This window comes from Pagrus major, chromosome 23, assembly GCF_040436345.1.
Source record: "Pagrus major chromosome 23, Pma_NU_1.0".
In the NCBI taxonomy this organism is placed as follows: Eukaryota; Metazoa; Chordata; class Actinopteri; order Spariformes; family Sparidae; genus Pagrus; species Pagrus major.
In genome coordinates this window covers 24,352,522-24,366,132 of record NC_133237.1, presented here as the reverse complement: position 1 = coordinate 24,366,132, position 13,611 = coordinate 24,352,522, and the positions used below count along the sequence as shown (strand labels likewise).

At 42.5% G+C, this 13,611-nt stretch overlaps 2 protein-coding genes across 10 annotated transcripts; both read left to right on the top strand.

Annotated features, from left to right (window-relative positions):
• cldnk (claudin k) lies at positions 1-898 on the top strand. The gene has a single exon (XM_073493751.1). The coding sequence runs from the start codon at positions 3-5 to the stop codon at positions 648-650; it is 648 nt and encodes a 215-aa protein (XP_073349852.1). The 5' UTR covers positions 1-2; the 3' UTR covers positions 651-898.
• A 2,500-nt stretch (positions 899-3,398) lies between these two features.
• On the top strand, positions 3,399-13,513 carry hgs (hepatocyte growth factor-regulated tyrosine kinase substrate). 9 transcript variants are annotated; one of them, XM_073494000.1, is made up of 20 exons: positions 3,399-3,545; positions 4,798-4,882; positions 5,026-5,101; positions 5,205-5,297; positions 6,581-6,698; positions 6,925-6,977; positions 7,138-7,206; positions 7,349-7,473; positions 9,049-9,160; positions 9,281-9,379; positions 9,471-9,566; positions 9,672-9,710; positions 9,809-9,973; positions 10,084-10,297; positions 10,655-10,827; positions 10,917-11,057; positions 11,168-11,351; positions 11,485-11,621; positions 11,774-11,956; positions 12,094-13,513. In XM_073494000.1, the coding sequence occupies exons 1-20, from the start codon at positions 3,509-3,511 to the stop codon at positions 12,190-12,192; spliced, it is 2,298 nt and encodes a 765-aa protein (XP_073350101.1). In that variant the 5' UTR covers positions 3,399-3,508; the 3' UTR covers positions 12,193-13,513. The 9 variants fall into 9 exon arrangements, with proteins under 9 accessions (XP_073350101.1, XP_073350100.1, XP_073350103.1 ...); XM_073493999.1 differs by having other exon boundaries at positions 3,412-3,545; positions 6,575-6,698; XM_073494002.1 differs by having other exon boundaries at positions 3,422-3,545; positions 6,575-6,698; positions 9,076-9,160.
• The last annotated feature ends 98 nt before the right edge of the window (positions 13,514-13,611 follow it).

The window sequence follows — 13,611 nt, the reverse complement described above, 5'->3', positions numbered from 1 at the left end:
CCATGGCAACCACGGGTATGCAGTTGCTGGGCCTGATCATGTCCATAGTGGGCTGGGTGAGCGGGGCGATAGTCTGTATCATCCCCCTGTGGCGAGTCACTGCCTTCATCGGCAACAACATCGTGACGGCTCAGATCATTTGGGAAGGTCTTTGGATGAATTGCATCGTGCAGAGCACGGGTCAGATCCAGTGTAAGGTGTACGACAGCTTGCTGGCTCTGCCCAGTGACATGCAGGCTGCCCGAGGCCTCACCGTGCTCTCCATCCTGATCTGTGGCATGGCTCTGGCTCTGGGTGTCCTCGGAGTCAAGTGCACCAAGTGCATCGGTGTAAACAGTGTGAAGGCCCGCATCGCTCGCATATCCGGCGCCCTTTTTGCCATCGCAGGGTTCCTCTACCTTGTGCCCATCTGCTGGACTGCCCACTCCATCATCAGGGATTTCTACGATCCACATGTGGCGGCCCCACACAAGCGTGAGCTCGGCCCGGCCCTGTACATCGGCTGGGGGGCATCAGCCTTGCTGCTCATCGGGGGATCACTGCTCTACGCTGGGTCGAGTCCCCCGGGCATGCCCGGCTCTCCCACCTTCAGCAGTGGAGAGAGTAGTCCTCGCAGGGCACCTGCCACACAAGTCAAAGGTTATGTTTAAGTTTCCAAAATGTCTGAAAGCCCTCTAGTCCCACAAATACACCCCCAACGATGACAAACCCGATTCCTCTCCTTTTGATTTTTGCTTCTTGTAATTATTTTATATTTAATGTTATTTCAGTTTGCTTTTTTCCTCTGAAAAGCCGCAGGAGGCTGTTTGGGGAAAACTGAACTCATTTCACTATTTCATACCTGATCTCCTTCAATAACCTGTTTCCTCTGTCTGTCAGTGTCAAATACAATAAAGTGTCGTCCAAATCCAAAATCCTCTTCTGAGGGACATGGTGTGTGTTCACGTTTGTGTACAGTAGATTTCAAATGAAAAGCTTTGTTTTGCTCATTTATGTAAACACTACTATGGGCTCTGCTGAGTGGAGGAGAACAATAGAACAATGGGGTTGTGTGTACATTTGCGTGTGGTGCCATATTGTTGTGAAGAGTGTGTGTTTGCGTGTGTGTGTTTGTGGTCCACCATCTCGTATCTTCCATCTCCTCCGCTGTGTCTCGGCTAACCGGTACCAGGGACAAAGACAAATACATCACCCTTCTATTTACAACCTAAAAATCCTGGATTTCCTTCAATTAGCAACAAGTAGGATCTCTCAGAACCTCCTACGCTGACTAGATTTTCCATCCCATCAGCTGTCTTGGATGTCCAAACTGATAATTACATGAACAAATAAAACAGATCAGCTCTCTGAATGTGCACTGCCAGCCTATCTGTCAGCGTCTCTCTGTGTGTGTAAGCATGAAATGTGGGATGTTACAAGCCACAGAGGAAAAAAATCTTTATTCATGAGACATTGTTCAGATCCCTCAGATTCTGTGCTCCTTTACTTTGAAGTAAATTAAAACAAAGTTGTCAGTGAATTCAAACCTTTTCCAAGCTAAATCTCTTAAACCAGGTGAAAAGCATTTAGCTCATAAGCAGTAAATGTGATCACAGTGGTGAAGGGATGTGTGGATCCGTCAGTTTTGTGTTTCCTTCTGTCCGTAACAGCAGAGGACGGAGCAGCACAATGCCACTTTATAGAGCATTACAGCACCACAACAACAATGGGCACCAGTGTCCCGAGTGCCAGGTAGTGACTCATACATGACCTAAGTAGCCCTATACCAATGTTGGTAACGCAATGCTGTGAGTACAGTGAGGCTTTTTTTTTACTGTACAATTGTAACGGGAAGAACATAGAGTGACACAAGTGAACTATTTATGTTGTAAATAATCAGTGCAGTGTCTCAAAGTGGCTCTCAAGGTAACAATGAAGTATACAGATTAAAGGTGTACTAATGATTCATTGGTGAAACCATCCACAGGTTCAACTACACAACCAGACATGTTATGTGACAGACAATTATTATTATACCAGACAATTATTAAAGGGTCCAACATAACAGCAGAATATTAAAAAGAAGCTACATGACAGCGTCCTGCTGGCCTCTCTGGTTGAAAGTGTCACGCCTGTTTCAACTCTGGTGACACTGACTGGGTGTGGACGGAGGTGTGCTTGGTTACACCTGTAACCACACCTAACAGTGGTGTCGCAGTGTCCTGGAGTACAACTACATCACTGCAGCAAGGTGTGGAAATAAATACCACTGGAGGTCAAGAAAAACCAGAGTGTTAACTTACCATGTGATCAAGATTGGGCTCATTTTGACTATATATCATTTAATTTACTGTATAACAATACATCAATATATATGTATATGGTCATTATAGATTTATATAATCTGAATCTGCTCCTTAACTAGTGGATAAAGTACTTTTTATTTGGTTTAAAGTACCATAAGTACCACCAGTACAGAGTACTACAATGCAGAGTAGCCTATTTCAGAATAATAATGTATAATATGTCACATTAATGAATTATTAACGCATTATTGAGTACATCACTTTAATATATATTGCTGGTAGCTTACAGTAATATATAATAATACATCAGAATGTATTAGTTTATTGTCTTTGTGTTAATAATCTGAATCTGCAAAGTAACTAGTAACTAAGTAAATGTAATGGAGTGAAAAGTATGATGTTTTTCTCTGAAATGTAGTAGAATAACATAAAAGTATCAAGTAGAATAACATGAAAATACTCAAAGTACCTGAAAATTGTACTTTTGTACAGTACCTGAGTAAATGTACTCTGTTTTATAGATAGTAATGGAGTAAAAAATACAATATTTCCCTATGAAATGTGGTGGAGTATCCTAGAAGTATAAAGTAGTAACTAATGGAAATACTTAAGTAAAGTTCAAGTACCTCAGAGTTGTACTTCAGTACAGTGCCTGAGTAAATGTACTTTGTTACATTTCACTCGTACTCTGTTTTATAGATAGTAATGGAGTAAAAAGTACAATATTTCCCTCTGAAATGTGGAAATACTTAAGTAAAGTTGTACTTAAGTACTATAGCTGAGTAAATGCACTTTTCTACATTGCACCACCCACTGTTTGGTCATGTAGATGTAATGGAGTACAACAGTACTTGAGTAAATGTACTTCTAACACTGGATGTAACTGTACTCATGTAGCATTAGCCGTTAGCTTGCCTCACAAATGTGCAGCGCTGTGAATGTCGCCCTGTGTAAACATCCCTCCGCCTCTGCTGACTGAGCTGTGATAACATTCACCTGGTTATTAACTCGTTAAATCTACCTGTCGGCGCGTCATCGGTCGCTAGAGGGAGAAAATCCGCGTGTTGTTGTTGTTTCACGGCGGAAGTGGGAAGTAGGAAGAGCCGTACAGCTGTGCTCCGCGGCTAGCACAGAAGCTAACAGGCTAACAGCGGTGAAGATACCAGGACTCCGCCGACTAAACGAGACTCCTCCGCGGCTGCTTTAAAGACGCTCGATCCAACATGGGGAAAGGTGGCGGTACATTTGAGAGGCTCCTGGGTGAGTTATCGGCTCGTTCGTTAAGTCGGTAGTTTATCGGCCAACTGTGAGTCAAAGTGCGATGTTTTTCCAGCGTATTGTTTTGACAGGCGCTGGGGCTGTGGCTCTCTCGGGCCAAGCTAGCTAACATTAGCCTTGCTACCAAATCTCGCTGCTATTGTTCGGAGGCCCGGAGAGAGATTTAGCAACTAAACAGCGAATATTGTCTCGTTCGTCCTTTTTATTTGTCTTCACTGTCCTTTCAACGCTACGTTAGCTTATCCTTGTGTTATCTATGTGCTAGTAGCTAAGCTAAACCAGGCTGTTGATGCCTTGAGACGACAAAACATCAACGTTAGCTTGTTATTAACATTGATAATGTAACTGAAAAAGCACAGCAGTGTCATCTGTGAGATACTCGTGACTTTTATTGTTGTCTTAAGTTTGTTTTTTTAAAAGTCTACAACAGGTTGATTAGGTGGGTTAGCTGCTAGATGGCTAACATTATAACTAGCTGCCTTATCTATTATTTTAATAGATCAACGTTACACTGAATTAGACACCTTTGCATCACAGGTGACACAAGATGGCTAATTAGTTTATCTAACTTAAGAGCTAACCCAGGAAATAAAGCAACCTTCTCTTATCATGTAGTTAGTCAAACTGGTTTCATGAGTCATGTTGAAAATGTAAAAGCCAGTTATGTATTAAACCTCTTACTTGAGTTTCAGTTGACATTAAGGGCCGGATTAACCTTTTTGGGGCCCCCAGGATTAAAAAAAAAAAAAATCAGCCTCTGCACCCTTTAAACCCCAGCTGAGAAACTCCTGTACAGTATTTTTTTGTGAGATCGTTGTGTGGTGATGTAATTTGAACCGCAGAGATTTAGAAATACACAACCATTCACAGGAACACCGTCGGCTTACGTAATAAAGTTCCCCAAAACTAGATGGTGACACAAGACCACAAATGCAAAACCCACCGTAAGCCCTGTGTGTCAGTTGGTATTGTGACATCGATTGCACATATTTCCATATTCCTGAATATACAGTTAGTTAAATTATTACCACAAACCAATTTCCAGTCAAAGTCAGGCCAAAGTCAATATTTTGGGAATAAATGCTTTCCATAAGGCAGATCTGTAACTGTAGCGAGGAGAGGAGGAGGCCTATAATCTTGATGACATATTTACTTTAATGAAGCAGATATTGTGTGGTAGACATTAGACAGACAATACATTTGTTAAAGCTTTAAACATCTGTACTAATTGCAGATAAAGCCACCAGTCAGCTGCTGCTGGAGACTGACTGGGAATCCATTCTGCAGATCTGTGATCTCATCCGACAAGGAGACGCTCAGTGAGTGATTCTGCCCACTTCCCTCTGATTTATGTTATGTAATTTATATCCCGAGCTATTGAAGTTGAAAATAGCTCAGGTTAAGTGTGTGCTTTGCTGACTTGATTTATCCTTTTGAGCAACATTTGTTTTTGTCCTTGCAGAGCTAAATATGCCATCGGGGCCATTAAGAAGAAGCTGAATGACAAAAACCCACATGTGGCCCTCTATGCACTTGAGGTAATTAACTGGAAACAGTTTTGTCACCTGTTTTTTGGGGGTTTTTTTGGGAGAAGGCTGCTTTGGTAAAACGTGTGTAACATTACATGGCCTCATCCTTCAGGTCCTGGAGTCAGTGGTGAAGAACTGTGGCCAGACGGTCCACGATGAGGTGGCGAGTAAACAAACTATGGAGGAACTGAAGGATTTACTTAAGGTGAACTTTGTTCCGTTAATATGCTTAACTTCATAAATCTGCTCTGTTTGATTTCTAAATACAACTTTCAAAGTCCCAACATAAGTTACAAACATGTCGTAGCATGAGTTTTGACCTCAGCTGCAGTCAATACTGTCCTTTCAGTGCGAGGCTGAATTTGCGGACGTATGTGGAGAAGTTGCAGCATTTATAGATCTTGGTTCAGAGCTGCAGCTCAAGTTTATGATTATGATCACATAGTCTGTCTTTTTTAAATTAAGCTGCTTAGTATTTAGCCTATAACACATCCAAAAATAGTGAGAAATGCAAACTATAATGAAAGCCCTGGGTAACATCTTCAGATGTCTTGTTTTGTCCAACCATCAGTCCACAACCCAAACATATGTTACAAATATACAGTGATATAAAGAAAGCTGTTGGTTATCCTCAAATACTCCTGGATGAGAGGCTTGTGCTAGCTAACATTACAGCTTGGCCGAGGAGGATGATATGAATGTTTACATCCCCTGTTGTCAGGAGCAGGAACCTCTTGTCCATGAGTAGGTGCATGTTTCCTTCTGTGCAGTGATACAGCTGGCAAGTGTAGTTCAGTCCAAATCACTCCAACTCACAACAAAAACATCGAGATGTATAAATAGCACTGCAGGAAAGAGGAAAACGTTTTAACTTTGATTTGAGGGTGAACTGTCCCTTTCAAGATGCTGGAAGCAGCAAATATATGGCGACAAAATAACTGAATTAATTAACCAAATGTAAAGTTTTTTGATAATTGTTTCACCTCTAATCCTGTAGAAGTGGTTTATATTCATTCCCTTCTCGCCTCCATCAAAATACCATGTAAACAAGCAGTTAAAAATGTGGACATAGTGATTTCACCCTGTTCCACACAGACAAGGTGATTTGTCTGACTATTTTGGCACAAAGTCTTATCGCCCTCTCTCTCACCACGATAACTGCTCACTGCAGTCGGGCAGCTGATTGCATGAGCTAGCAGTATTTGATTGGATCTCACCGTGTCATGTGACACAAGCTCCGGCAGCCCATGCTGGTTTCCACTTCCTGATGATGTCATAACCTTGTGACAGGAGGGTTTTTTTTTTTTTTCAGACCAAAGAACGGGACTTACCACCTCAGTTCATGTTGCCAAACACTGTGGTTTGATTCAGTTTGTATTTGAAAAGCTCAGTCATGCAAACAGAAGTTTAGAGTATAAGCACAAGAAGGAGTTAAAGCTGTCAGGAGAGATATTTTACCCTCTGTGGTTCCTTTACCACCAGAAACAGACAGAACCAAACGTCAGAAACAAGATCCTTTACCTGATCCAGGCCTGGGCTCACGCCTTCCGCAACGAACCCAAATATAAGGTGGTTCAGGACACCTATCAGATCATGAAAGTGGAAGGTAAGAAGACACATAAGCTGGATTTTACTTTAATTTGTTCCTTCTTGAAAGTTTAATAACCAAGATGAATGTTTTGTAACCCTGACTTAGCAAGAATTAGATTTAAGAAAAACACCAACATCTGTTTGTTTTGTCCTTTATTCAGACATTTACTTTCATTGTTAATGTGCCGCTGGTGTCATACTGTTTGTGTAATGGGTTTGTTTTTCTTTCTTTTTCTCTTTAGGTCATGTGTTCCCCGAGTTTAAGGAGAGTGATGCGATGTTTGCAGCTGAGAGGGTGAGATATTTTGTTTTTGCTTGATTCAGTGAAGCAGAGTTAGGTTTTATAAAGCGGATGATTTATATTTAGAAGAGAGGATGACTGTTCACTAAGCTCCAGTGGTTTAGTTGCTCCACCGTATCTGTATTCACATGTGATGTCTGTCTGCTTTGTCCAGGCTCCAGACTGGGTTGACGCTGAGGAGTGCCACCGATGCAGAGTCCAGTTTGGAGTGATGACCAGAAAGGTAGGCTGGACTTTCTTGAAACTAGGGCAGCTGGAGATTTTATGGTTTCCTTCATTCATTTACAGCAGAGTGTGTGTGTGGAGTGTATTTTTACAGCGCATGTGCGGAAGTTGACCTCGATTTGTCTACTTTCCTTTTCCAGCACCATTGTCGAGCCTGTGGCCAGATTTTCTGTGGGAAGTGTTCGTCTAAGTACTCGACCATTCCCAAGTTTGGCATAGAGAAGGAAGTGCGTGTGTGCGAGCCGTGCTTTGAGCTGCTTAACAAGTGAGTCCCCCCGACCTGAACCGCCAGATTGAGTGTGAAGTGTGTTGTCTGTGGATAGTGTGTCTATATTTGTCTCCATAAATTGTAGAGAACTACTTTATCAGCTGCAATGTGATGCTGGCATTGTAAATTAATCTCCTTCCCAAGTTCTGCTGTACAGTTTGTTGTCTAACCTAAGTATGCAGTGCTTACCAGAAGGTTGGGGGAAAGATCGATTCAATGATGCATCACCATTGTCTCATGAAAGATTATGTTTCAATGCAGAAACGTTAATAATCGGAAATTTAAAACCAAATTCTCTACATTATGATCACATGTAAAAATTTTGTAAAACCTGGCTGAACATTAGCGTCATGTTATATTCTTGGGCTACTTCATACGTTTTAGTGAGGATGGCTGAGTGTGAGCAAAGATAACAGGAAGTACATTCTTAGCTTTATTGTATTCATCAATCATTACAAATACCCTGTGTTTAAAAAGTATCACACAGTGGAATCAGAATTCAGAAATGTTGGTGTCTCATGATGCATTGATAATTGTTTTATTTTTGAATCGTAGCCCTCTGAATCAGTCTTGGGAATGTTATTATCTGTTTTTGATCACTGTCAGCCTCGATTGTGTTTTGGATTACGGCAAAAGGTTTACAAACATTTAATGTAATGCCTTGTGTATAATCACTCGCCCTTATTTGTGCTCTTGATTTTGTTGGCAAATGTTGTGTGTTCTTTGCCAAGTTTGTGCTTGAGTTATTTATTGCAAAAACAGTTTACTGAAATTTGGTTGGAAGTTGAGAAAACTGATGCATGTATTTGTTATTTTTCAGTACTTTTAATCTGACAATAGTTTGTATGTCAAAAATGGCTTTTATTTAACAACATTGTGCACTTTTAAATGATGTAAGCATATATTGACTCTGAGCAGTGCAGCTAAATTGAATTGCATTTGGTCTATATGTGGTTTTATGCTACATTAAAAATGTAGATGGCCATTATTCAGTCGTATTGACTCTGACTGACTATGAAACTCTGCATGAGTATGTTTGTTTTGATGCAGATCCAAATTTGAATGTAGATCAAACCCTTGATAACATTTCATATGATTTGATCAACAAACGTAGAAGATTTTTCAGCTTTGACAGACGTACGGCTGAGCAACACAGCTATTACATCGTTATGGTGACAGGAGTACTATACATCATCTTAGGTTTTGGATATCTTTATTTCATGTTATGATAAGTGTTGTCTTTTCCTGTTTTTAAAGGATACATTACAGTAAAGTGATGTCTTTTTCTGAACTTACCAGACTTGTTTTAACACTTGTCTTTACCCACTTAGTTATTATATCCACGATACTGATGATAAATGTTTATCAAAAATGTCTGATAGTCATCCCTACACTATGTTCGCAGTATTGTTATTGAGGTATTTGGTAAAAAATGATGTGATGTTTGATTTTGTCCATAAACAGATGTATTCACTGCTGCATGTTCTGTGTTTGGATTTTGTTGTTTCAAGCAGCATGTTCTCCTCTAATTTAAAAGATTGTTTGTCCTCCCTGATCCCTTTTCCTCACCAGCCACCCCTCCCTGTCTCCTCCCCTTAGGAAAGCTGAAGGTAAAGCCCCTGCTTCAGGCCCCGCCGAGCTGCCTCCTGAGTACCTGACCAGCCCGCTGTCCCAACAGTCACAGGTAAGCATTGACAAACTATCAATGGAAATGTATTTGCTGTAGCTGAGGGGCAAACTGGTCACAGTGTAAATAAATTTCTTAAAGAAGAAAGGTGATAGTTCACCAACCCATTCTCACCAGATGCCCCCAAAGAGAGACGAGGCAGCACTTCAAGAGGAGGAGGAGCTTCAGCTGGCCATCGCTCTTTCCCAAAGCGAGGCCGAGGAGAAGGAGAGGATGGTGGGTCGCACAGCTGAAATCTTACTCTATCTTTATCTTAACTGCCTGTTTATAGAGACAAACTGACCCATACCTGTGTGTCTACTTACAGAGGCATAAGAACTCCTACTCAATGTATCCCAAAGCTGATCCCACTCCGGTGACTTCCTCAGCACCACCTGTCAGCACCCTCTACACCTCCCCTGTGGTAAGACTGAATTATTTACACAACCAAACATGATTAAAACAAGATCCTAAGGTCTACTTCTTTTATACCAAGTTGATTAAATATCTTTATTTTTACTCTCTGCAGAACTCTTCTGCTCCATCAGCTGAAGATGTCGACCCTGAGGTACATGTTGCATCCATCTCCTACACCAGCATTAAGCCAGACTAATGGAAATCTGACATTATACTTATGATACTCATTGTTATGTCATATTCTTCCAGCTGGCTCGTTACCTGAACAGAACATACTGGGAGAAGAAACAGGAAGAGGCTCGCAAGAGTCCCACCCCCTCAGCCCCTGCTCCAGTGCCATTGGCTGAGCCTCTTCCGGCGATCAGTCAGCCTGTAGAAACTCACGTCCCGGTTCAGCCAGTCAACATAGTGGAGGTATGTTGAAATTAGTGTTGAGAGAAGACGTTGGTAGTTGTATTTTTTTTAGTGTGGGTAGACCTCAAATGACATTCTGTGCTTTGCTTCCCTCTCATATCCACCTCCAGCAGCAGTACCAGAACGGGGAGTCAGAGGAGAACCACGAGCAGTTCCTGAAGGCTCTACAGAATGCCGTCACCACCTTCCTCAACCGCATGAAGAGCAACCACATGCGTGGGCGCAGCATCACCAACGACAGCGCCGTGCTTTCACTCTTCCAGTCCATCAACAACATGCATCCACAGCTGTTGGACATCCTCAACCAGCTAGATGAGAAGCGATGTGAGTCTCATTCTGCGTGTCAAGTCTCCAAACTATCACATTCAATCCCCAGAATAGATGTTAGGTTAGGAAGAGATTGTCTTCTGGCTTAAAATAACTGGTTCACTCGCCACAAATGTGGCTTGAAATTGTACTGACATGTTGTTAAAAGTACTTGGTTTTTAGGCTGTAAATTGTCCCAACGTCTCGACAAAAATATCTGGTTTTGTTGCCGATAACATGGCTGGAAAATGTCCCAGTGTCTTGTTAAAAATTGCCAGTGGTCTGTCGCTAACAAATGTTAAAACGCTGTTACAACACCAGCATTGTATTCTGGCAACTGGGCTGATCACATCATGTCGTTTATGTTGTCGGCAGTGTACTACGAGGGGCTACAGGACAAGTTGGCTCAGGTCCGCGATGCTCGGGCGGCCCTCAACGCCCTCCGGGATGAACACAGAGAGAAGCTGCGTCGTGCTGCAGAGGAAGCAGAGAGACAGAGGCAGATCCAGCTGGCACAGAAACTGGAGATCATGCGGCAGAAAAAGCAGGTCATAAAACGAGGCATTCTTGAAAAAAAGTGTAGATATCGATACACAATTTATCACCGTGCTCACAAGCCTTTGTCTTTGAACTGCAGGAGTACCTGGAGATGCAAAGACAGCTGGCCATCCAGCGCCTCCAGGAGCAGGAGAAGGAGAGGCAGATGCGTCTGGAGCAGCAGAAGCACACGATCCAGATGAGAGCCCAAATGCCTGCTTTCTCTCTGCCCTACGCCCAGGTACACAACACACACTCCATCACCTGCTGTCTAAACTACCAAATTCAAATGTGGATGTTTTGCCATTGAAATAAAATGGATGGCTAATTTGTGTATGTGCCGTCATGCAGATGCAGTCTTTGCCGCCAAATGTGGCAGGAGGGGTGGTGTACCAGCCTGGAGCTCCACCCAGCTACCCGGGCACCTTCAGCCCTGCTGGTTCTGTGGAGGGTTCGCCTATGCACAACATCTATATGAACCAGCCTGGGCAGTCAGCACCACCACAGTACCAGGCCATGCCCGGTGCTGCCACAGGTGAGGGGGTCAACAAGAAGAAACGTGAAGAGAAATCAATACTTTTTTACTTCTGGGTAACTTTCAGGAAATGTTTGACATGAAAATTTAAGACTTCTATTCAAGTGTTTTTCTGTTTCCTCTCTTCTTTCAGATCCAAATATGGTCAATGCGTACATGTACCAGCCTGCAGGCACCAATGGGCAGCCTGCTCCGCCTCCTGGTCAGGCTCCGCCCACTACTAGTCCACCCTACTCCAACTATCAGCCTACACCCACACAGGGCTACCAGGTCTGACTGACTCCCACTTTAATTTTCTAATCCCTACAAACTAATGAACTACCAGCAAATTATTTAAAGACAAATAATGCTGGACTTCATTTTTTTAACCAATGCAGCTCTACAAATAATGATCCCACTAACTGTTGTTTTGTTCTGTGCAGAATGTGGTCTCTCAGGCCCAGAGTATGCCCCCCATGTCCCAGCCTGCCCCCACTAACGGTATGGGTTACATGGGCTACCAGCCGTACAGCATGCAGAATATGATTTCGGCATTGCCAGGACAGGACCCCAATATGCCCCCACAACAGCCCTACATGCAAGGCCAGCAGCCCATGTACCAACAGGTCAGCTGCTTCTTCCTTCTTCCTTTGCTGCCAGTTGTTAGCACTAGCTTGTTTATTGGTATCTTAACCTCATTCAGTCTATTTCAATCCTCCCTTATCTTCCCGTTTTTACTTTAACCGTGTTCCTCTCTTGTTAGGTGGCTCCTCCTGGAGGGCAGCAGCAGCAACAGCAGCAGCAGCAGGCCCCTCAGGTTGTGCCCGGCAGCGCAGAGGCACAGCTCATCTCCTTCGACTGAACGCCAACGTGCTGCAGCATCTGACACACTACACCCTCTCTCTCTCTCCTCCTTTTTGGTCTCTCCCCCTCACTCTCTGGACTCTGAGGACACCCTCTGGAAACACACACACACACACACCTCCAACCTCCCACCTCGCTGTGATGTTGTGGCAATGTAAAATATTGTGATGATGTTGCAGAACTGTTGCTCTCCTTGCCTCTCCCCTCGCTGAAGAACGGGAAGATACTGCAAGAGAGAGCACCATAACCCACACCTTCCTCCTCCTCTTCCTCCTGCACCTCCTCGTTCTCCTCCTTCTCCCTCTTTCCAGCTGATATGTATGTAGTATTTCCTTATTAAATGAATAACTGAAGCTCAGAAATAGTCAGTGGTATTAAAGTTACAAATGAATAAGAAAATATAATAATTGAGGAGAAAAAAAAGACAAGACATAACCATCCTTTGTCTCTTATTTTTCTAAAGCAAAATTTGCATGTTAAATTCTTCATTATTTTCCTGAAACGGAAGTGAATTATTGCAACCTATCATCTGTAAGTGCTGGTGCTGTTAAAGAAACGGTGTGGGGATAAAGAACGGAGACAAAGTGTAGTCAAAGGCCTGAAATAAACTCCACCAAACACATCTCAGGTTCACAGCCTGCCATTCCAGCTGTAGTTTTCAGTTCCATCCCCTCATGCACACACAAACTAGGGCGTCTTGTTTTGGCATTTATTTGTTGTGCACTGCTCGGATTATAGCGTGTCTTTTAATGTAGTTTCTTACATGATGAAACACATCGCAGGGATTGTACATTGTGGGAGGAGTGTTAAGAAATTAGCAGGGTGGTTTTTAAATCCTCACTTAATATACTTTTATAGTTTAAATCATTGGAATTACAGAACTGGTAACCATGAAACATACATACTAAAGCAGTACAACAACTCTAAAAGCATCCTGCATTTCTTTATTAAGATGATTGTGTTGCCGATATCACAAGACAAGACTGACAGAAGCATAAAACCTTAACATATAATCAACTGCAAGCAGCCTCCAGGCGTTACAACCTGTGTGCTTTTGGTTCTTACTGTCACATATAAAGGTATAAACATTGTAAGTACGGCTGAGCGGGCTTTTCTAAAGTGTACTTTGCTCTCCGGAAACGTTGAATTGCTTGCAGAGCGAACATGACGCGGCGCATGTATGTATCACACACCCAAATCAGTGATTTCTGTAACCCTTCAGTTGCTATCTGTGAACTTCTTTATTCCATCGAACTGATCTGTCTGACTTTAAAAGTAATTTTGAAATTATATTTAATAAATATCTGGTTCTTATTGTCCACTTGCTTCATCTTGTTTTTTTTCTTCTATAACCCTGCACGTGGATCAAAAGAAAGAGACGTACAGCACGACAACCTTTATTCATGTGATTACAGTG